Source organism: Epinephelus lanceolatus, chromosome 12 (assembly GCF_041903045.1).
Source record: "Epinephelus lanceolatus isolate andai-2023 chromosome 12, ASM4190304v1, whole genome shotgun sequence".
Classification (NCBI taxonomy): domain Eukaryota; kingdom Metazoa; phylum Chordata; class Actinopteri; order Perciformes; family Serranidae; genus Epinephelus; species Epinephelus lanceolatus.
Window position 1 is genome coordinate 35,737,166 of NC_135745.1, and position 23,823 is coordinate 35,760,988.

At 40.9% G+C, this 23,823-nt stretch overlaps 1 protein-coding gene across 4 annotated transcripts in view; it reads right to left on the reverse strand.

Annotated features, from left to right (window-relative positions):
- Window positions 1-23,823, reverse strand: part of LOC117263885 (A-type potassium channel modulatory protein DPP6-like) — a 155,045-nt gene that overhangs the window by 21,024 nt on the left and 110,198 nt on the right. For all 4 annotated transcript variants that reach the window (XM_033637595.2, XM_033637596.2, XM_033637593.2 and 1 more), the window contains exons 6-9: window positions 21,787-21,839; window positions 21,230-21,311; window positions 8,853-8,973; window positions 927-1,081 (exon numbers count right to left, since the gene is read on the reverse strand). In XM_033637595.2, coding sequence (XP_033493486.1) covers window positions 927-1,081; window positions 8,853-8,973; window positions 21,230-21,311; window positions 21,787-21,839 — 411 coding nt within the window. The remainder of the gene's footprint in view (window positions 1-926; window positions 1,082-8,852; window positions 8,974-21,229; window positions 21,312-21,786; window positions 21,840-23,823) is intronic.

Here is a 23,823-nt window from a genome sequence, read left to right on the forward strand (position 1 = left end):
GACTCGTTTAACCATCTGATTGAAAAATGTTTCATCTGCTGAACAACAAAAAGAGGATTTTATTTTAATCAAGCAGTGGACATTGCTGATAACCACTTAAAATTTGCTCAGCTTAAAGGGTAAGTTCAGTATTTTTTGACCTAAACCCTATTTCCCATGTTTCTGTTTCTGTGTGAAAAATGAGTACAACAGTTTTTTACAACTAAAATTGGTCCAGTATCGAGCGAGACGGCCGCATCTGGCAGCGACAGCGAAGGCTCAGGGGATGTTCACATCGTCAATTTACGACGACTAAGGTATCTGTTTTTGTCACTGACAGGCTCAGATTATTATTCTAGGTGTCTGATGATATTATGTAAAGGATCCTACAGAGACATACTTTTTTGTCAAAGAGTAAGATCCTTTGTGTTTAAACAAAAACAGCCCCAAAATCGCTATTGCCAAACGCACAAGACTAAAAAATCTTTGTTTGTCTCTCCACCGTTCCAACAACCATCAACTCTAGTTTGGTTGAAATAAACCCTTAACTCCCCCAAATTACGCTGACTCTATACAGGCTAAACCTATTGTTTATTTACATGGAATCTGGTTGTTTCTGGTTAATCAAAAAGGATCTTACTCGTCAACAAAAAGGTCTGTCTCTGTCAGGATTCGCTCCATAAGTTGTCAGACACTTAGAATAACCACCTGATCCTGTCAGTGGCAAAACAAGCTCTTTTAGTGGACGTAAATTGACAGTGGTTACGTAACAGCCTGTTATGTGGCTCATCAGCAGCCCTCTTGGTTAATACTGGACCAGTTTAAAAAATGGTTGTTCCCATTTGTCACAAAACCTGACAAAAATAGGGTCCAGTTTGAAAAACACCAAACTTCCCCCTTTAGGAATAGGTGTGATGGATAGGTGTGTGTTGTGGCTTTAGACTTGCCTTTGGGTAGTGATACTCCAAGTTGGCAGGGTACGGTGTTCCTGTAAAAAAGGGAACCTCCATCTTTGGCACCAGTGTGTCATTGATGGTCATGTAGGCCAGACGCAGCCCGTCTGGAGACCACCAGTGGGCTATGTGGGTCTGCAGGATCTCCTCTGTAAAACAAAACAACCAGATAATACACACACTGTGAGGCATGCACCACCAACTGATGTTTTCCAAAGACCAGACTGACTTTGGGAACTGTCCTAAAGTTATTCTAGATAAAAAGAATCCATTGCTCTATCTGCATCTTTCCTGTTAGCTGGTGTTTATGTACTTATTATGCATTCTGACACTGATGAAGACATTTCCAATATGTCACCATTTGAAACAGAGACAAGTTTAATGCTTGTATGATTTATGGGGCTCATTCCTCTTACTGAGGAGAAATAAACCAATTACTCATGTTACATTTTGACAGTTTAAACTTCAGAAACCAGAAGCTTGATACTGCAGTAAATACACCATGTTGATGCCTGTGAATCAAACAGTGACAACTGATATAAATCACTGTAATATATTATTACAGTAGTCAAGGATTTTATTTTCTTCCTTAAGGTATAATATCCAGGATTGTCGGGAACATGCTTGCCAGCGAAAGTGAATGTAAAAGCCAACCCTAGATTCACTCTCCTTTGGCGTATTGCTTCGCTATATTTGAGCTTTTTTTGGTGCTGTTTCTCTAATGCACGCTGCTGACAGTCTGGCACCTGGTCACTACATTTTTTAAAAGCCTTGACTTTAGCTGAGCGCTGTGGGGAAACACCCATAAATGTCCTGAACACAGAAAATAGGAAGGAAATAAGAAAATACAGGCAGAGGGCAGAGTCTCTGCAGATGCTACAGGGATTACTTCTGTATGAGTTTATAACAGGCTCAAAAATACAGCAGTAATATGTGTAACAAAGTCAAATGTACATTTGTAATATGAAGTATTATAATTACACAACATTTGTTTCAGCTGTTATTACCGGATGCACTTAGGCCTCCATAGTCAATATGTGGAACGTCTGAAGGGGTGTCTCCTGCCTTACCTCTCCCCTTTGGCTGTTGTGCTCCATGGGAGAGGTAAGCTACAATGCTCTCGTAGTAATTTCCATGTTTTAGTGCTGTTAAGCTGTTTCTAAGCTCATTTTTCAGCCTAAACTTATTGTATAATATGCCAACATATTGCCATGTCATTTATTTGTGTAGGCGCTCGTGTTTACGTGGTTGTGATTGACGGAGGATTTTCTTTGACCTCTTGCTGTCAGCTGTCAGGAGTAGATGGAGATCACCTCCAAAGATATGAACAGTCTGTGCCTCTTCATATCAGCACAATGCAGACAACACTTGAGTCCACCAGTCACATTTGTACATTGTTTTTTTTTTAGCCTAGTTCTATAGTTTAAGGTTATGTTGTTGGTGGTATAAAACAGCATCATGAAATATTCCCTGTGAGTGAACACTAGGCTTTCATCGATTGACAGATGCACTTTTGGAGAAAAGGTTAGTGTTTTTGCCTCCTCACAGAAAAATCTGATTATCTTTAAAGAATGTGATCCTTTGTCTCCCTGATTACAGCTTCCTTATTCTCAGCAGTTTCCTATTGAGTGATTTCCATCCAGCAGGGGGCAGAAGAGCTCTATGAAAAACAGCGCACACTCTACTGTACCTACATGGGGAGATCCAAACAACAGCCTGTCTTTTTTTTTTTTGCAAAAATCAGCTCAACCTTGATGAGAAATTTCTAAATTTTGTTATCATTGATGAAATCGGGCTATTTTTTTCCCTCCACATCACTGTGAATTCACAGGTGAAGCCTGTTAGCGCAGGGTCGGACTGAGGAAAGGACACTATTCAGTGCTGAATTCTCAACATTTGATGGAGTTTTCACACTGACGTCAACTAGTTTGTTGCAGTGCAGCAGGAATTTCAAGGCCTGTGGCCACAGAACATAGTCGGTACAGTCTGCACCCAGAAACCACCCAACATTTCACAAATATCAGAGCATTTAAAAAGACTCCTGGCATGTTGCTCTTTAAAAATGGTTCCTTTGTTGACCATCAACCTTCGGATACACACTGTATCTGGAATTCTTGCACGACAAAAAGAGGAACATTTCGTTTAACAGTGCCACAAAAAGAAGGTTTGGTTTTATGTTTGCTGCCCTTGTGCTGTGTATTGGTTGTGAGGTTGATGTGACACAGTCTTCTGTGCATGACAGTAATTGCTGTCAGGGGCGAACACGCAGCTGTCTTGAAGGAAAACTTTGGTATTTTTCAACCTTGTGACTAATTTAGACAATTATTTTTGAAATTGGTCCAGTATTGAGAGAGATCGCTGCAGCTGCAATAGCGAAACAGGCTGTAATGTAAAACCTACGGGCAATTGACCCTTCGCTAAATCCCGCCCCCAGACCCAGACTGGTCAATTATAACGTAGCATCGAGCCAGTTCAGATCAGGGTCCGACAACAACACAGCTGTGCTCCATTGACTCTACTGCAATTGTTTCAGATTTCCTTCATTTTCAGGCTGGTTTTGTGGATTTGGAGCTAAATGTTGTGCCTGGGGCACGTCGTGTATTAATGATACTCATTACCTGGAGAGGTTGGAAGAAGACAAACGTTTCTTCCCTGTTTCAAAACCAAAATCAAACCCTGAAACGTGTAGGGTTAGCTGGCTAGCTACTGAAGATATAGCCTACTGAATGTATACACATGCTGCTTTTGCTTTTCAGTGATTATAACAGTGAAACAAAGACCGACCCCCGGAGATCCCTGCATGTCTGGCGGCAGCTAAACACAGTTCATCTGCACACACTGCGATGCCACACAGCTGGTTCAATATCAGCAAAGTTTCCCTTTATATTCATTGTCTTGTGTGGCGATCAGCAGTGATGTGGTGGTTCACTTTTACACTGTGATCTGTAGCCTATAGTTCGGCTTTAGCTTCTAACTGTCTTTGTCTTTTTAACCTGTTGTTGCTGCTGAGTCAGTTTGACATCCTGGATATATCCTTCAAACACAGACTGTAGACCCCTCTGTCTGCTTCTCTCTGGAATCACTCTTTCATTGTTCCAAAAATATGATAATATCTCTTCAGGGAGTGCAGTTAGTTACAGTGTGGGCTCCATGCTTACTCCGACAGCTTGTTGTACCATTACAAAGGGGCGGGGCTTAGCAAAAAGTCAATTGCTGTCAATTTATATCCATTTGAAGTGCTTGTTTTGCCACCGACAGGCTCAGATTATTATAAGTGTCTGACAACATTATGGAAAGGACCCTACAGAGAACAAAATAAAGTTTTTCCTTACCTTTTCCTGATTGGATCTTTTTGTTATTGTACCCAAGTCTCACTCAGGGAGAAGTCTTGGACTTTTATTCCACATTATCGAAGCTATGCTTTCTGTACTCCAACACAACAAACACCTCCCAGCACTCCTCTCTCCAACTCTTCATCGCTGTTTTTCCTGCAACAACTTCTTGCAAAACTTTAACAAGACTTCTCCTTGAGCGAGACTTGGTCATAATAATAACAAGCAGACCAGTAAAAGGTAAGTTTCATTTCTCCTTTCCATAATGAGGTCAGACACTTAGGATAACAATCTGGAGCTGTCAGTGGCATAAACACTTTTAGTGGATGTAAAGTGACAGACAAATGAAATATTTTATTCTCACCTTTTGCTGGTCTGCTTGTTATTGTGACCAAAAAGTCTCGCTTAAGGAGAAGTTTCGTTCTTAAGTCTTGCAAGAAGTGACTTGGACCAGAAAAAACACAACAGTGAAAATGTTAGTGAGAGTTGGAGCGTAGCTTCGACAATGTGGAAAAGTCCACGAGATTTCAGATCAAGACTTCTCCTTGAGTGACACTTGGGCACAGTAACAAAAAGACCCAATCAGCAAAAGGTAAGGAACATTTTATTTTCTCTGTAGGGTCCCTTCCATAATGCTGTCAGACACTTCTAACAACAATCTGAGCTTGTCAGTGGCAAAAATAAGCACTATGAATGGATGTAAATTGGCGGTGCACAATTGCCCATAGCAATTACATTGCAGTCTGTTTAACTGCTGTGACTCGTCTGTTAGTCACTTAGACACAAAGTCAAGGGGGAAATAGAGTCCAGAAGTTTCATTTTAACCTCAATTATCTGGCCAAGGGGCACAAGCACAGAATTAAACACACATGTTGCATTCCTGTAAAAATCAATTTCCTTCATCTCCGCCATCTCCCAAACCCACTGCTCTACAGGAAACATTACAAGTCGTCCCAGTTTCAATCCCACTGCTTCACTATCTTTAATCTCTTGATCAAAGTTAGCGCTCACATTTGTTGATGCCTTATGACAACTGAGGTATAATTATTATCTCAGATCAACATCAAAGCCTTACAGGGAATTTATTTTTGTTTTGGCATTATTCAAACCCACAGGACTGTGTTTCAAACTTTAGTTAGGATCACAGTGTTTCACAGTCCAAGCATCTAAAATACTCCATTTGATGTAATGATGCAGCCAGAAGTTTAAATATTTCAATAAAATCTGCACGACATACTGTAACTTCAGTGAACAAGCAGATTTTAAATGTATATATTTCACATTCATACACATGTGAAAGTTTAAAGCCATAAAAGTGGACATTAAATGGAAATGTTTGAGTTGTAGAGGCTCAGAGGACGATCCATGAGAACGTTCACTGCTCACAAAAACAGTCTAAATCCTTTCCCTCAAGGTTGAAGATGTTTGACTGCAGAACAGTAAAGACCGGGGAGAAATGAGGCAGCCTCACCTTGAAGCACATTACGACAACTTTTGCCAAACTTATCCCACCCGAACAACCGTGCACACTGTTAACACTGTAACATAAAAGACGAAAGCCACGTGATCTCTGCTTTTGTGAGACAGTCTGTTATCCGCTGATAAATCCATGAAACGTAGCAGGAAAACACAGCAAGACGAATCTTTCTTTAGCACTGAAAATGGATTACTTCTTTCATGTCATGTTCTGTGTCTACAACAAAGAAATAATCCCATTAATGAAAACCCGATTAGAGCCGACCCTGAAGCAGTTCATACACTGTAACAGAATTTTCTCATAATAATTGGCATTTTGCAATTACATTATACAATTACACCGCAATCATTATCCAAAACCAGCCTCTGAATAAATCCAAATTAATAATTATAACAATGCTGTAAACAGACCTCTTCACTTGAACCTAAGAACTTTGTTATGAAAGAAGGCACAGTGGGGAAAACTAGTCTCAAACATGGCAGCGCATCTGTAAACAAAGCCCTATTCGAGTGGTATGTAATTGCAATGTCTGTCTCACATATGCAGTAATCAGAAAATGTCTCGTATTAAATTACAAGTATGCTGGCTCTTGAACATCTGCTGAACGAGATTGCAGCACTGCAGACATGAATTAATTAAAACTGCCTGAACACAAAGACAAGCTATGGGAAGTCTAGAAAGGGAGGGGCACTGAAACGTAGCCAGCTGTGCTCTTTCAGATGGAATCATGCACACAAACACATAACATGCTTCTCAGCGGGGGGCAGATAGATCAAAATGTGCTTCAGATTTTGTTAGTTACAGGTAGAGTTTGCAGGATTTTTCAAAAAAAAAAATAACTAATGCACAGACTCATACAGATGTAATCCCCCGCAATCATCACTTACGACCCAGAGTGCAGAGACTCTGCCTTCTGCATGGAGGTTATGATTCAAGATTGTTTCAAAGTCATGGAAACAGCATCAAAAAGTAGATAAATAAATAAATACGCTAAGCAGCCACTTTATTAGGTACACCTGTTCAACTGCTCGTTAACACAAATAGCTAATCAGCCAATCACGTGGCAGCAACTCAATGCATTTAGGCATGTAGACATGGTGAAGACGACCCGCTGGAGTTCAAACTGAGCATCAGAATGAGGAAGAAAGGTGATTTAAGTGACTTTGAACATGGCATGGTTGTTGGTGCCAGATGGGCTGGTCTACTGGGATTTTCACGCACAACCATCTCTAGGGTTTACAGAGGATGGTCCCAAAAAGAGAAAATATCCAGTGAGCCAAAATGCCTTGTTGATGCCAGAGGTCAGAGGAGAATGGCCAGACTGGTTCAAGATGATAGAAAGGCAACAGTAACTCAAATAACCACTGGTTCCAACCAAGGTCTGCAGAAGACCATCTCTGAACCAACAACACGTCCAACCTTGAAGCAGATGGGCTACAGCAGCAGAAGACCACACCAGGTGCCACTCCTGTCAGCCAACAACAGGAAACTGGACAATAGAAGATTGGAAAAACGTTGCCTGGTCTGATGAGTCTGGATTTCTGCTGCCACATTCAGATGGTAGGGTCAGAATTTGGTGTAAACAACATGAAAGCATGGATCCATCCTGCCTTGTATCAACAGTTCAGGCTGCTGCTGGTGGTGTAATGGTGTGGGGGATATTTTCTTAGTACCAACTGAGCATGGTTTAAACACCACAGCCTACCTGAGTATTGTTGCTGAGCGTGTCCATCCCTTTATGACCACAGTGTACCCATCTTCTGATGGATACTTCCAGCAGGATAACGCACCATGTCACAAAGCTCAAACCATCTCAAACTAGTTTCTTGAACATGACAATGAGTTCACTGTACTCCAATGGCCTCCACAGTCACTAGATCTCAGTCCAATAGAGCACCTTTGGGATGTGGTGGAACAGGAGATTCTCATCATGGATGTGCAGCTGACAAATCTGCAGCAACTGCCACAAAGAATTAAGGCAGTTCTGAAGGGAAAAGGGGTCCAACCTGGCACTAGCTAGGAGTACCAAATAAAGTGGCTCGTAAAGAACAGAATATTTCCCTCAGGAAACCAAAAACAGAGTGTATATTGCACTTAAATCTATGAGGTGGACAGAAACACAACTTAAAATGAATGCTAATGTTGCTCTGTGTTTGCTGAATGTGTAAATCATCACCTGTTTGCTAACACATTCGCCATATCAACTTAAAAGGTGATAACATATCACCTTTTATCAATTCTGGAGAAAGACTGTTAATATTTGAACTCATCACCCAAACAAACACACTCCTCCTGCTCCTTCAGAAGCTCTGGTAATATCTCTGATGTTATTTATGTTTCATTACTATCAAGGTGTAGCTCTGTTCCTCGTTGGCAAGAACTTCAAGGAGGGAGAGAAGCCAGCATCGTGTTGTTTGGCTCGTTTTTAACCACTTTGTTTATTCCAGACTTTTTGTCTCGGCACACACACAGAACAGACAGCTAGCAGACTGTAAGGAGATACTCACTGAATTAAAAAAAAAATTGTATTGGACTAGAATTGCATAATCCACCTTTGACGCAAATTTAAGGGAAATTGTAACACTGCTGTATACAGTGATATCTAAGACAACAGTGTGCTTTAAGAATCTGAGGCAGCAGTTTCTTGGAAGGCCTTTTACTTTTCAACGTGACAACGCCCTCGAGCACAAAGTGAGGCCTGAATCGAAAGATTTTCTGAGTTTGATATGATGAACTTGACTGACCTGCACAGAACACCTTTGGGATGAACTGGACTGCCGGCTGCTAGCCAGACCTTATCACACAACATCAGGATCCATCCTCACTAATAATGCTTTGTGGCTGAGCGTTAGAAGATCCCTGACAGGCTCTAACATCTTAAAGAGTCTTCCCAGGAGAGTGAAAGGGTGATACAATAGCACATCAATGACAGGTGTCCACATACTTTTGGCCATGTAATGTATTTTTAGACTTCTTCTAAGTTTTGTGAGCTTATAAGGTGACAGAAGTTCCTACTCTGCCTTTGAAGTTTAGAGAAAGTCCACTATCTGCAACACGTTACTGAGGGATGTGATGTTACCCTGAGTGTAACTGTGTCTGTAGCTGTCTTACCCTCGTACAGCCAGTCAGCGAGGCCGTTGAAGACGACTCCCTCTTTCCCAGTGGAAACCAGGCGGATGGCTCGGTTATCTACTGCAGATCTGTAGTAGATGTTGTTTTCAAATATGAAGATCTGGACAGAGAACAGCAGAAGGAAGAACAATCATTAGTCTCTGTATCACTGTATGCTGTACGGACACTGTTACAACTGTGCTTTACATTTTTTAACTGGCTGTGGAAATCACACTGTATGCTGCCGCCAAATGGCCATCTCTGTATGTATGCAGACTTTTGCATTGCTTGGTTTTTATATCTATAAATCTCTCCTTTGGTAGGTCCCTTCTGTGTACATGTTGGGCCCCAAGGTTTGAACACAACTAGGCAAAAATGCTTTTAAATATGGTGCCCCTTCCTCCTGGGATGATGTGCAGAAGGACCTGAAATTGTCTGAGCTGATTACCATGAGGGAATATCAGCCATTTTTTTTTTTTTTAATAACATTTTATTTTGATTTTTCAGTATGTACAATGAACATTTTTCATCTAGCAAAACTAAGACCCACAATCTTAAAAAACAACAATACAAAACAAGACTTAAAGGCACACACATCACAAACAAGCTTATTCATATCTGATCATCTCTCTCACTTTATAAACTCAAAAACAAAAACAAAGCAATCTTTTAGATTGCAACCAATAATTATATCCAAAGTGGCATTGTTGTCCACTTACCCCTCTGTAACAACCGCACCAAAAAAAGATTAAAAAAAAAAAGTACAGGAAGTAGAACAAAATAAAACCTCAAATCAAATCAAATGTTTGTAATTTTCTTCCTATATGTTCAAACATATTAATCAATTTTAAAGGACTGGGTGAGTAGCAGTCTACTAAAACTGTGTATTATAACTTTTTGTGTGACAATTGTATTTGCATGTTTGTGCTTATTGTTGTGACAGTGTTTTTGCCTCATTTGGCCAAGTCATTCTTGAAAAAGAAATCTTTCGTTTCAGTGGTTTGATAGACAGACAGACAGACAGACAGACAGACAGATAGATAGATAGATAGATAGATAGATAGATAGATAGATAGATAGATAGATAGATAGATAGATAGATAGATAGATAGATAGATAGATAGATAGATAGATAGACAGACAGACAGACAGACAGACAGACAGACAGACAGATAGATAGATAGATAGATAGATAGATAGATAGATAGATAGATAGAGATAGATAGATAGATAGATAGAGAGATAGACAGACAGACAGACAGACAGACAGATAGATAGATAGAGAGATAGATAGATAGAGAGAGAGATAGAGAGAGAGATAGATAGATAGATAGATAGATAGATAGATAGATAGATAGATAGATAGATAGATAGAGAGATAGACAGACAGACAGACAGACAGACAGACAGACAGATAGATAGAGAGAGAGAGATAGATAGATAGATAGATAGATAGATAGATAGATAGATAGATAGATAGACAGATAGACAGACAGACAGATAGATAGATAGATAGATAGAGAGATAGATAGAGAGAGAGAGAGAGAGAGATAGAGAGAGAGATAGATAGATAGATAGATAGATAGATAGACAGACAGACAGATAGACAGAGAGATAGATAGATAGATAGATAGATAGATAGATAGATAGACAGACAGACAGATAGATAGATAGATAGAGAGAGAGATAGATAGAGAGAGATAGATAGAGAGAGAGATAGATAGAGAGAGAGAGATAGATAGATAGATAGATAGATAGATAGATAGATAGATAGATAGATACCTCCTCTAACAGCACAAGCCCTCAGGACAACAACCAAATTATTGCAAAAGAAAAAGAAAACTACATCAACTATTGGACGTCTACCACAAAAACCCAAAACAAACTTCAGTGCTATTTGGCCCTACACAGACAGTACATGATGGCAAACTATCTGACCGCTGTGACAAATCAGAAACTGACTGTGAAGGGACTCAGTGATCACAGCCTGGACACAGAGACTGGCAGACATGACTGCCTGGAGGAGACAGGCTGTGTCAGCTGTGTCCTCAGAGACAGGTGAAGGTGGAGACAGAGCAACACTTCCTGCTACAGTCTGGCACATATGAAGACATCAGAACAATATTCTTTGCAAAAATTAAATGTAAACTCCACTCTCTGACCAGACTACAACGCAACATCTACTCAGAGAAAATAATGTCAGCGACCCAGAAACAGCAAAATATGTCAGTGCATGTCACAGCCTTTGAGACAGCCAACACAACAACATGTAGTTCATCTCCTCACAGCTCACTCTCTGCCTTTTTATTTACTCCTTCACTTAATAAGTTTTTTCCCTTAAAATTTATGTTAATGCATTTGTAATAATACATTATTGTTAACTGGATCGACGGGAAGGGAATCCGGGCTCTCCAAAAAAATACAGAAAAAAGAGAAAGGAAATATTAAAAAACCTTTATTGTTGTGGCTGAATCATTAAAAGAGCCAACATGTTTCCACCACTGCAGGTCTTTCAAAACATATAACATGGCCACACCTATATAGGAACCAATCAGAGGCCATCACACGACCCGTATAATGGCATTGCAGGTGAAACAAATACACCATAATTAGGAAATAACAAATTAATAAAATAGAAATGAAATATATACATCCATCTTAACACATAGGAAATATGGCAAGGGTGTTGTTAAATTATTTTTGAATTTTTACGGTCTTAAATTGTAATTCTGCTTTGGCAACACACAAGTCACGCCAATAAAGCTTATCGAATTAAACAGAATACATAGCTAGATATACAGATAACACCTGAGTGAGAAGATGCAGTTGAGATGCAGAATTTGCATTAAAAATCACAACTACTTCCATATATAATTCTATAAAATAAACGCACCCATACATTCATACTCATTCACATCATACATTTACATACAACCATGCATATATTTTGAATGCACAGCCTGATATTTCCCTCGGGGAAGCAAAAACAGTGAATGTGTGGCGCTACATTAATGAGGAGGACCGAAACACGACTCCAAATGGATGCTAATGTTGCTCCATGTCTGCTGTGTCACTGTCTCACAGACATGTTTGACTGAGATGTGTATTTTATATGTCTGTGTCATTAATTCTTTAATATCAGAGTTCAGAGTCATTAAAAATGATTGACAATGTAAGGTTAAAAGGGTACTAGGCTAAAACATGCAGTTATATTTCCTGTGGTGCAAAGCTGGGACGACTTCTTCTCTGTGTCTCACATCTTTCTATCTAGTACGAGCCTTCACACTAAACCCACCTGTGGCTTTTTATCACAACACGACTTTATCTAAATCCAGAAACACCCACTCGACAAGCTAATACAGTCTCAGACAACACCTGCCTTAAGCAGTGTATTAACAGATATTTGCCTAATTACAGTTCGAGCTGAATTCCTCTCCAAAGCAGTATGAAACCCTTTCTGTTGCTAATCGAAGCGCCGGAGCTGGCTGACGCCCTGCGGGCACATACACACATCTTTTCTTTCACTCCGTGTTTATTGAGACATTATGCTGTCTCCTGAGGGTGGGCGACGGCTGAGCTAAACTGCGGGATAGACTGCTGATTTAAGCAGCAGCGATGGCACCGCCTGAAGGAATTAAGACACACCGCTGGCAGATAAGTGTGTGACACTTAGAAACCCTCCGTCAATCCACTCCAGTGTTTTCTCTGCTTTGCCTGGTGCCAGTACGAGGGACGTGAATGTGGGGCTGATTGGTATCTGAAGCACAGGCCGTGTTGGTGTGACTGGGCTGTCAGCTGAAACCTCTTCAGTTAAATCTGAGCCTCCAATCGCCAGCGCAAGAATCAAAAAAGAGAAAGACATGGCTACTTTCGCTCTGATCTATGGCGGCTGTTGAGAAAATCAAAGTTTTATATTGTAGGATCAACATCTGAGGAAAACAGATCAATGTAGGGCTGTGTAAAGCAAAGGAAGCTGGTGGTTGGCGTATGTTGCAAAACCGCCACGGGACATAATAAAAATCATAGGCGGCTTTCAAAGAGTTACATAAAAATCTAGTTTTCAGTATTCTAATTATTATGAATTATATCTCCGTCGAAGCTGCCTCAAAGCTGTACCTCAAAACATCGATTCAGCTTCATGGTACGATTAAAGGAGATACATGAAGTCTCCGGGTGCAAGAGACAGAGAACCCATTACAGCATTTAGTCGTAAATGATCCTGAATGGCCTCTGAAAAGCAGGTGGCAATCTCTTGACTTAAACGCTCGCTCATTCAATGACTTTTCAGTCTTCAAGGGATTTAGATGAGAGAAAATAGAATAAACAAACGGCTTCATTTCAAAAGGGTGGAGAGATGAAAGTAGCAGCATCAAAGATACCTGTGGAGCCCGAATAGCAGGGTTTCTTATTTGTGTGTGAGTGTGTGTACATGTGCCTGGGTGTTTGTGAAGCATTGCCACGCGGTACTTTCATTTGTTTCCTTTTTTTTTTACCTCTTAAATCCATCCCTTTCTTCCTCCCCCTTCTTCTCGTGTCAATATAATCTCTTTTTCAGGTTTGTGTGTGAGTGTGTGTGTGTGTGTGTGTGTGTGTTAACCCAGCCTCACTGATTGCTCTGTCACGGTAGAGTAATTGCTTGCGGCTTAATGAGGGGAGCGTTGCAGGATCCATCTCACTGTACATCTGACGCTTCACTGCACACAGCCACAACGCCACAAAGACTCACGCGCACCTTTCGTCTTCATGTGCTGATGAAGCAGCTGATTATAAACTCCTCTCATTCTGATAAACTTAGAAAATCATCACATTCAGAAACACTGAGGGGGAAAGAAAAAGGTCAGACGGAGACTAAAGACGAGAGCTCGTCTCATTTTTTCTCGCATGACCTCGGCTGTTCATTAAATCAAACAGGAGCTACAGTAATAGCATTGCGGAAGGGAACAATCAGGTACACTATTACTGTATGCAAATTAATCTGCTTTCCTCCCTCAGTAGGCAAAGTCTCATCGCACACTTGAAACATTAATATTTTCTCACAGCAATGTATCTATAATTTAAGCCAATGATACGATAAGAGCAATTATGGAGGAAGACAAAGCTTTGAAGTAATATGATGAAACACGGGGCGGTGTGTTGTCTAAGCACCGCAATCCAAACAGAAACACATTTAAAGTCAACATATCCATACAGTACAGGCCAAAAGTTTGGACACACCTTCTCATTCAATGTGTTTTCTTTACTTTCATGACTATTTACATTGTAGATTCTCACTGAAGGCATCAAAACTATGAATGAACACATGTGGAGTTATGTACTTAACAAAAAAAGGTGAAATAACTGAAAACATGTTTTATATTCTAGTTTCTTCAAAATAGCCACCCTTTGCTCTGATTACTGCTTTGCACACTCTTGGCATTCTCTCGATGAGCTTCAAGAGGTAGTCACCTGAAATGGTTTTCCAACAGTCTTGAAGGAGTTCCCAGAGGTGTTTAGCACTTGTTGGCCCCTTTGCCTTCACTCTGCGGTCCAGCTCACCCCAAACCATCTGGATTGGGTTCAGGTCCGGTGACTGTGGAGGCCAGGTCATCTGTCGCAGCACTCCATCACTCTCCTTCTTGGTCAAATAGCCCTTACACAGCCTGGAGGTGTGTTTGGGGTCATTGTCCTGTTGAAAAATAAATGATTGTCCAACTAAACGCAAACCGGATGGGATGGCATGTCGCTGCAGGATGCTGTGGTAGCCATGCTGGTTCAGTGTGCCTTCAATTTTGAATAAATCCCCAACAGTGTCACCAGCAAAACACCCCCACACCATTACACCTCCTCCTCCATGCTTCACAGTGGGAACCAGGCATGTGGAATCCATCCGTTCACCTTTTCTGTGTCTCACAAAGACACGGCGGTTGGAACCAAAGATCTCAAATTTGGACTCATCAGACCAAAGCACAGATTTCCACTGGTCTAATGTCCATTCCTTGTGTTTCTTGGCCCAAACAAATCTCTTCTGCTTGTTGCCTCTCCTTAGCAGTGGTTTCCTAGCAGCTATTTGACCATGAAGGCCTGATTCGCGCAGTCTCCTCTTAACAGTTGTTCTAGAGATGGGTCTGCTGCTAGAACTCTGTGTGGCATTCATCTGGTCTCTGATCTGAGCTGCTGTTAACTTGCGATTTCTGAGGCTGGTGACTCGGATGAACTTATCCTCAGAAGCAGAGGTGACTCTTGGTCTTCCTTTCCTGGGTCGGTCCTCATGTGTGCCAGTTTCGTTGTAGCGCTTGATGGTTTTTACGACTCCACTTGGGGACACATTTAAAGTTTTTGCAATTTTCCGGACTGACTGACCTTCATTTCTTAAAGTAATGATGGCCACTCGTTTTTCTTTAGTTAGCTGATTGGTTCTTGCCATAATATGAATTTTAACAGTTGTCCAATAGGGCTGTCGGCTGTGTATTAACCTGACTTCTGCACAACACAACTGATGGTCCCAACCCCATTGATAAAGCAAGAAATTCCACTAATTAACCCTGATAAGGCACACCTGTGAAGTGGAAACCATTTCAGGTGACTACCTCTTGAAGCTCATTGAGAGAATGCCAAGAGTGTGCAAAGCAGTAATCAGAGCAAAGGGTGGCTATTTTGAAGAAACTAGAATATAAAACATGTTTTCAGTTATTTCACCTTTTTTTGTTAAGTACATAACTCCACATGTGTTCATTCATAGTTTTGATGCCTTCAGTGAGAATCTACAATGTAATTATCATGAAAATAAAGAAAACGCATTGAATGAGAAGGTGTGTCCAAACTTTTGGCCTGTACTGTACATATATATATATATATATATATATATATATATACATATAAATATACATTAGAGTAGGCGAGAGAATAAAACAAAAGACTAGCAGGTGCTCAGATCAATGGCAGCTCACCAAAGGATAAGTCTGACATATTTTTTTTTCATTGCCAACAAATTGCATTAAAAGAACAAAACTAACAATGTTTTAGTTGTTTTCAATGCTTTCTGACTTTATCACCCCATCACTGTCGCTCCAAGCCCATTAATTTCCACTGATGATGTAAACATTTAAAAATGTGTCACAAATATATTGTTTCATTTTTTAGAAAGGCTAAATAGTTATCTGAAACAACAGGGCACTGTTACTTTTAGGCAGCATCACTCAAATAGCAGTAAATGCTACATTTCTTTGTGGACTATTTTAAGCTGCGGATTAATACACATTTGTTTTACTAGTGAGTATTTACATCAGCAGGGTGGAGCATGTTGGATTGAATGCAGCACCCATGTTAGGCCGGGAGCCAGGTCCAGCCCTCATGATGGTTTCTGTATTACTAGTAACGCGTCACAGTAATAATATTACTTTTTCCAGTTACAAGTAGTGTAACTCATTACTAATGAAATTTCAGTAATAATGTTACTCCAAATCCAAACAACTCGTTACAATGTTACTTTTGTGATCACATCACTACTGACTTGAAATACAAAATCACATCAGCGGACTTATTTAGTAATCGTTGTGCTGTGCCTGCACGTCATAAAGCAGCAAGCTAGTTGGAAACTTTTACCTAAGCAGCTGGAAATATTCCCATTACTTTGGTTTTGTCAGGAGGAAAGATGACAAGAACACTGTTGCTGCAGGTAGTCGGACTAAAACTCCTTCCACTGCGAAAAACACATCCTCAAACCTCCAGTCTAAAACACCTTGGCTACTATGACCAACAACACAACAACGTCAAGCTCCAGGAAGGGAGTAATACTGTATGTAAAGTAATACTTTTGAAAAGAGTAACAAGTGTTGAGTAATTTTTACATTTTTTAAAGTCCAACCCTGACCTTAGGCTATCACAGGTTGATGACGAGCATCCCCAACTCGGGGCCGTTTGGTCTCAGGGGGCCCAAAACCCCTTTTTGGGACATGTTTCTGGTGAATTATCTTAATAAAAATATTAGGGCACTACGATGGCATAAATAGTCATACAAGTATAAAATCTGGCAAGGAGTATTCTGACACAAAGGGGAAAGTAGCAAAATAAGATTCTGGGGTTTGCTGCCATTTTATTGTAAAATATCACACAGAACGTCCCCCAAAAAACAAAAAAATGACTGTCCGTTTGACAAATTCTCATAAAAAATTACTATTTTTCATCACTTTCTGTTTAATGTCACTGCTTCGCTTGTACATAGAAAACATCCCAATTTAATAAGCTTCAATTTGACCCCACGTTGACCTTTCTATCTTGAAAATTTCACTTGCTCTGGCCTAAATTTGTCACTACACCTCAAATCTGAGAAAGCTGAATTTTCAGTCACTAAGCCTTCCAGAGAGTCGACCTGCCAGCAATGTTAACTGTGCATGTTGTGTGCCATTTTAATGCTTATTTTGACATCTGGTGAAGGGACAACAGCCTTTTGGCTAAAGGGGCTTTCACACTACCACATGGTAACTTATAACTTGCCGCTTCCAGTCATTTCAATGAGGGCAAGGTGGAAGAGGGGAAGTGGTTTCCAATAAGGCAGTCAGAGTATGAAGCAGTCTCTCCCCACGTGAATGCACACAGATTTTGCTCTGCCATGCTGAATTTACCATGTTGAGCAGTTGCCACCTGGCTTTAGCTGATCAAATAGCAAATAGCATCACAAATCTAGAAACATGACAAATTGGAGGATCTGATAATGTTGGTGTTTGAATACCCGGAATTACTGTGCAAGCTTCTTGGAAGAACAACCAGAAGAAAACTGGTCCTGAGAAAACATTCACACCAAACTTTAGATGACTGGTAAATTCTCCAAATATGTAGAAATCTTTGGTAATGTCAGTGATGTCTCTTGTCTTACTACAGAATGCAGCTACAAGCTAGCTTACACTTCTGCCAATGTTTCCTGGAGCAGTGGTCCCAACAGGTCCAGCCACAGGGTCCAGATTTCTCCTTTGTCATTTGTTCAAGGTCCACACAGTTATATATATTCAGAACCATGCTTATGTTTGGCCGTGTAGTTGAGCTAGTTTGCTGTCTCACTCACACTTCAAAATAAAAGCTCTGTGTCAGAAATTCACAGTACTATAAAATAAAATGTTAAACAGCCCACCAGTTGGGAACCACTGCCCTAGAGCACCTACCTGGCATCACAGCTGCTGACCGTGGTGGCAGCAGCCATTTTTAAAAACACTTTACACTTTACACATACCTGCAAAATGCTCTTGCAGGTAAGCAGCTGTTATGGCTGGTAGCCTCCACGGTGTGAAAGCAGCTCAACACTGAACATCTACAGTGATGTTGGTCAATGTGCAATGTCCTTGAGAATAAATTAATACATTTTAAATAGTTAATCATTAAGTAATGGTGTGGATGTTTTAATAGTTTTAGATGAACTGACAGCACAGATACAAAGACTAACCAGACTATTTACACAAGATCAAGATATTTGTGGTTTTATTCTTTTCATGACTAAAATATTCTTATAGTTTAGCAGGCTTTATTCTATAACTATTTCAGCTTATCAAAGCTCAATCTCCTCTTTGTTAGACACATCATAGTGTACAGTAAAGAAAATAAATTACAGAAATGCCAAACAGAATTGCAGTGAAACCAAACTGAAGACACTAATTTTGTTTTTCCAACTAGACAGACTGTCTCCAATCAACTGGTGCATTTTACATCTCTGCCCAGATTTGGCTGGTGACACTGCTATTTGCAAGTGGTGAGATTGGATTTAAGTGTCCAGACATCACCAACCTGTCTGCATGGGTTGCTGCAGGAATGATGTAGGCGTCAGTAACTCTGAGCTACGCTGGTGATCAGAAGGTTACCTTTAAAAGTAATGTTAAGTAATTGAGTTTAATGTGTTTTTTTTGCTGTCCAGACTTTCTAAAATACATCTGGACACAATCCAGAAAGACCTAAATGACTTACCCCAACCATCACAGCCATAACACAAGGGACACGGTTGCAGCGTGACATGTCTGCCATCATGGCACACCCACAGGAGACCGAGTCCATTATAATAAACTGAAGCTGCTACACTGACCATAGAAACCATGCTTGCCCACACAGAAACCACACTACTTTAAGTTATCTTTACGCAGGCGCTCTATTTCTTTCTCTACACGTGGCTCCGCAGCCCTCCAACAGGTAAAACCTACACAGATCTGTGTAACAACGAGCACAATCTGTTTAAAAATGGTAAAAAGGAATGAATACCTCATTGTACCAGAGGCAGTGTCAAGCAGCAGAGCAAGTGGGTGTTTTTACATTTCACATTAAAATAAATCAATCAAATCAATGCAGCCTTAGTTAAAACAACCCAGTTAATTACTTCAGTGCCAGTTAATATTATGTATGCTATCAAACCCTGCATAAACAAGTGCAGGTGAGGCTGGCACAAACCAAAAGCTGGGAAGACCAAGCAAATGTAGCAGGCGAAAAACTCTACACTGCTCTATCAGCGTGACTGTGACCCATGTATTTTGGTCATTACCCTAACCTTAACCTAAATCCAAAGTGAACCTTAAAGGCATACTATGCTGGATTGTTGGTTGCTGTAATTTAAGGAACATGACTAGAAGAATAAAACTTTTGTCAAAATATTAAACAGCATAATGTGGTTTTTAAAGGTCCAGCATGTAGGATTTAGGGCCACCTATTGGCAGAAATAGTATATAACATTCATCACTATATTTTCATTGGTTTATAGTCATCTGAAAATAACAGTTGTTGTGTTTTTGTAACCTGAGAATGGACCATTTGTATCTCCATGTGAACCAGGTCCTCTTCTACAGAGTCCGCCATTTAGTTTGACAGTAGCCTAGAACGGACCAATCAAATACTGGATCTAGACAGAGGTATTGCAGTTTTGCATCAGGCCCCCATAGCTCTCCTACAAGTTTCAGCTCTGCGACCTCGCCACTAGATGCTACTGAATCCTAAGCACAGTTCAGACCAAAGATTCGCAATGATACAAAACTATTTTAGAACGTTGCAGAGAAAAGTTGCAGCGGTGTGAACTTCCTGTTTTTACTTGACTCAAGCCGGCTGATGTTGTCACCTGCAACTCAGCTGGTCAAATCGCCAGCAGCTTGTTTTAGAACATAAAGCTCGTCACCTGTTTCTACAGCCAGTCAGCTTGTAGCAAAATCTGCTGGTCAAGCCAAAATGACCGCAGACAACGTGTTTGCATGCTGCGGCAGGTGCTCCATCCCCGCCGAGCCTTCTGTTTCCGTACTCACAGTGTGCCGGTGTCGGACAGTGGGTCGCTGCTGCTGCTTGCTGTGTGTGCTTATGCCCCCCACACATACATTCCCATTGACTGATTAGTTGGCACTGGTTACATATGTTATTGCGACGTATTTATTATAAATACAGTCCAGCTGATGCTCGTTTTGTTTCTGTTTTCCACCGTTTCATCACTACTACAAATGCAACTGTAGCCAGTATCTCACTATCACTATCCTCATTCATATTTAAGAAGCTACAAATTATATTCAGCCACAAAATAAACCTGAAAAGCTGCAAATCAGAACAGAAATACATCAAGTTGTTGCATAGAGATGATACACCGCCTCATCTAGTTGCATTGGTGTGAACCGGCAGGTTTTTAGAACGCCGCAGAACGGTGCATTGCAAGTAGTCGCATGTTTCAACTCGTCTCATTGCGAATCTTTGGTTTGAACTGGACATCACACACTGGACCTTTAAGCACTTTGTTAAAAAATGGGGCTATATTCAAGGTATTCCAATACCTTATTATTTCCCCTCAAAAGTCAAGCACTTCAAGCACCTTGTGCAAACCCTATTAAAACCAAATCTCAACCCTCAAACAGGCCTTTGAAGGTCCGTCTGAAGGTGACGGATGATGTCCTCACTTTCCCAAAATGCTCTCACTCTCATTCTCTTTGTGAAGGCCTAAAACTCAAACTGGTTCTCTCAAAGATAGCTGTTCAAACACACACACACACACACACACACACACACACACACACACATGCACACAGTCAGTGCCAAGTGTTTGCTCCCCCCACCAGCAATCCCAGACTGTCCAAGCCACAGGCTGTGCCACCTAGATGCCATCTGCCGCTGTGGCTCTCACCAGCTCATGTGTTGCCACAAAGTCGTGAAGGTACAAATTGTTTGGCTTCTCAGTGACATTGACAGAGGTCAAAGCAAAGAGAGCTCACCCTGGAAATCCTTAACGTGGTCATTACAGTGCACATAAACCTCTTATCGCTGCAACATTTGTCTGTTCAACTGTGACAAACCGTAAATCACTACTGTGCCTCGTCTGCAATGCCAAGGCTGATTCTGACAGATCTCCACCAGTGTGCCAGTATTCACAGAGGGGAATCTCGAGGGTACGGCCTCCTTACCAGCTGCTTGTCTCGAGGTCCCCATCCAGCAAACTGCAGGACAGCTTCATGCACTTCAGGAGGTTTCAGAGGCCAAGTTTCCCTGTGGAGACAGCACAGTAAAGAACGAGTACAGTATTTGTCTGTATATATGTACGCTAAACACACAATGTGTATCTGGATACAAATGCACACTCAGAGCAAAGAAGTTGTGTGTTCTTTTGGCTCGTTCCCTCACTGTAGGCCTCATCAATCATCCACATCCTTTTTTTAGCACAAGCTGACTTTGCTTGGTTCACAACAAATACAGAGCAGCAGGGAAATAAGCAGACAGAGATGGATGAAAGGCTAAAAGCAGGCCAGGCTGAGCGCGGCACACAAAACCAAATTGAACTTAAACGCATTCCCACAAAGGCAGTGAAAGCAGGTAAATGGGGCTGACGTCAGTAGACTGCCTACAAGAGGTCAGGCTGAGGGCAGATTATTGTCCAGTCACAGATCTAAAGGAGGACTACAGGCAGAAAAAGGACCAAAAGGAGACAGGCAATGAAAGAGGAAACAACAGAGGTGGGTCTTACTGTGTCACAAGGCTGTAAATAATGTACTTGGCCAAATAGGAGTGTTGGTAGATCTGCAGAGACAAACACCATCACAGTTAAAATAAAACCTCGATATTCCTCAACCTGGACCCTATTTTCCCATGTTTTTGTGTCTAAGTAACCAATGTAGACAACAATCTTTGAAACTGGTCTGGCATTGAGAGAGAGGGCTGCGGTTGTCAGTTGCGAAACAGGCTGCAGTGTAACCTCTCGAGGCATTTGGCACCATTGTTTTTTGTTCACTGTGTCTCATGCATGAAATGTTAGTAAATCTGTGAGTAGATTTGCACATAAAAAAACTTTGGTACTGAAAACCTACACTGGATTTATGAACGCTGCAGAAAACTTAACTTTGATTGTAGACACATGTGTATGTTCATGAATGCCGATCAACTGGAAATTGACAGTGAGCTCTCGTTGCCAACAATTAGCATACATCTCCGCCCATGAATAGCCAGTGACAGCAATATAAGACGGTGATAATTACTATGGATTGGTGCATCCTATCGACCTGAGAATATGGAGCAAACAAAGACAGAGAGTGAGAAAGAAAAACCTTTCTGATGTTGAGACTATTTGAGGTGAAGTGGGGTTGGGAAAAACATTTTATTTTCTTCTGTTAGTAGTGGTGTGACAGGGACAGGTAAATCAAATGCCTTGAAGGAGGTGACAGGTGCGTTAACTCCGTGTCCTCTGTTGTAAGAACCAGCTACAGGATCTGCTAATTGCCAACTAATGTAATGGCACAAGTAATTTCTAACAATTACAAGCAATATTTATGTGTAATATCTTATTAACACAAGCACTACGGGCAGTCAGAAGCAGGTGTAGATTTTGTTAGTACCTACGAAAAGACTGGAGCTACTAACATATCAATGAATACCAAAATACATGTAAATGTCCTTTTGCGAACAGTTCACACACAAATTCGTTCTGCTCAAGTTTCATCACTGAGACTCACTAAAAGCTTGTTTTTGCCACTGACAGGCTCAGGTTGTTATCAGAAGCATATGACAACATTATGGAAAAGACCTTACAGAGAAATTAAATGTTTTTCTTTACCTTTCGCTTGATTCTGTTTGTCATTGTGTGTAACTAAGTCTTGCTCAAGGAGACGTCCTGTTCTGAAATCTCAACTTTTCCACATTGTTGAAATCAATTAAATATATAGCTATGACACTGAAAATCTTTTGGATAACACTAAGCTACGTTATATGTACTCCATCACAAACTCATCCCAACACTCCTCTCTACCTCTCACTAACATTAACCCCTTTTACATTGACGGTTCAAGACTGGAATATCGCCCTGTTACGCCACCTCGTCGTTCTTTATAAAAGGTACAATTGCCGAATGGTGGGACAGAGTTGTCTTGCCTCTGAGCCGTGAATGGAGGTAGTAACAGTGCTGAAACGATCTGTATAGATGGGACATCTGACAAGGACAGGATCTTGGGCGGCACGGGTGTGACGTTTAGACAGTGTGTTATGTGTGCGACCCGCTGCGGAAGATTTAAAAAGTTGTTATTAGCAGTTAGTGGCTAACTCAAAGAAGAAGAACAGTGGCCAAAAATGTCTACAAATTGGGAAAACAGTGAGGTCCAGGAGCTCCTTACCTTCTGAACAGAGGCCGCCATATAACAGAGACTGTAAAGGATTGCTTTGGCACCTTGTTATTGTTTAGAAAACGCTGCCTACGCATGTTATATGTCACACTAGACGTAGACGTTGTTATATGTCACACTAGACGTAGACGTTGTTATATGTCACGCCTGTCACGCCTCTTTTGATTCCACCATGCTGACATCTGTCTAAATTCACACATTGAAATGAAATTATGCCACTGTTGTTTGTTTCTGTGTAAAATTGTAAAGGCAGCATAAGAAGGGATGTGGTAGCAGCCCTATAGTGCAAGCTCTGTGTAAAAAGGGCTACCACCTTCCTGCAACAAGTATGAAAATGAGAATTCAAAGCCGTTACATTGCAGCCTGTTTAGCCGCTGCAGACTACAGTGCTC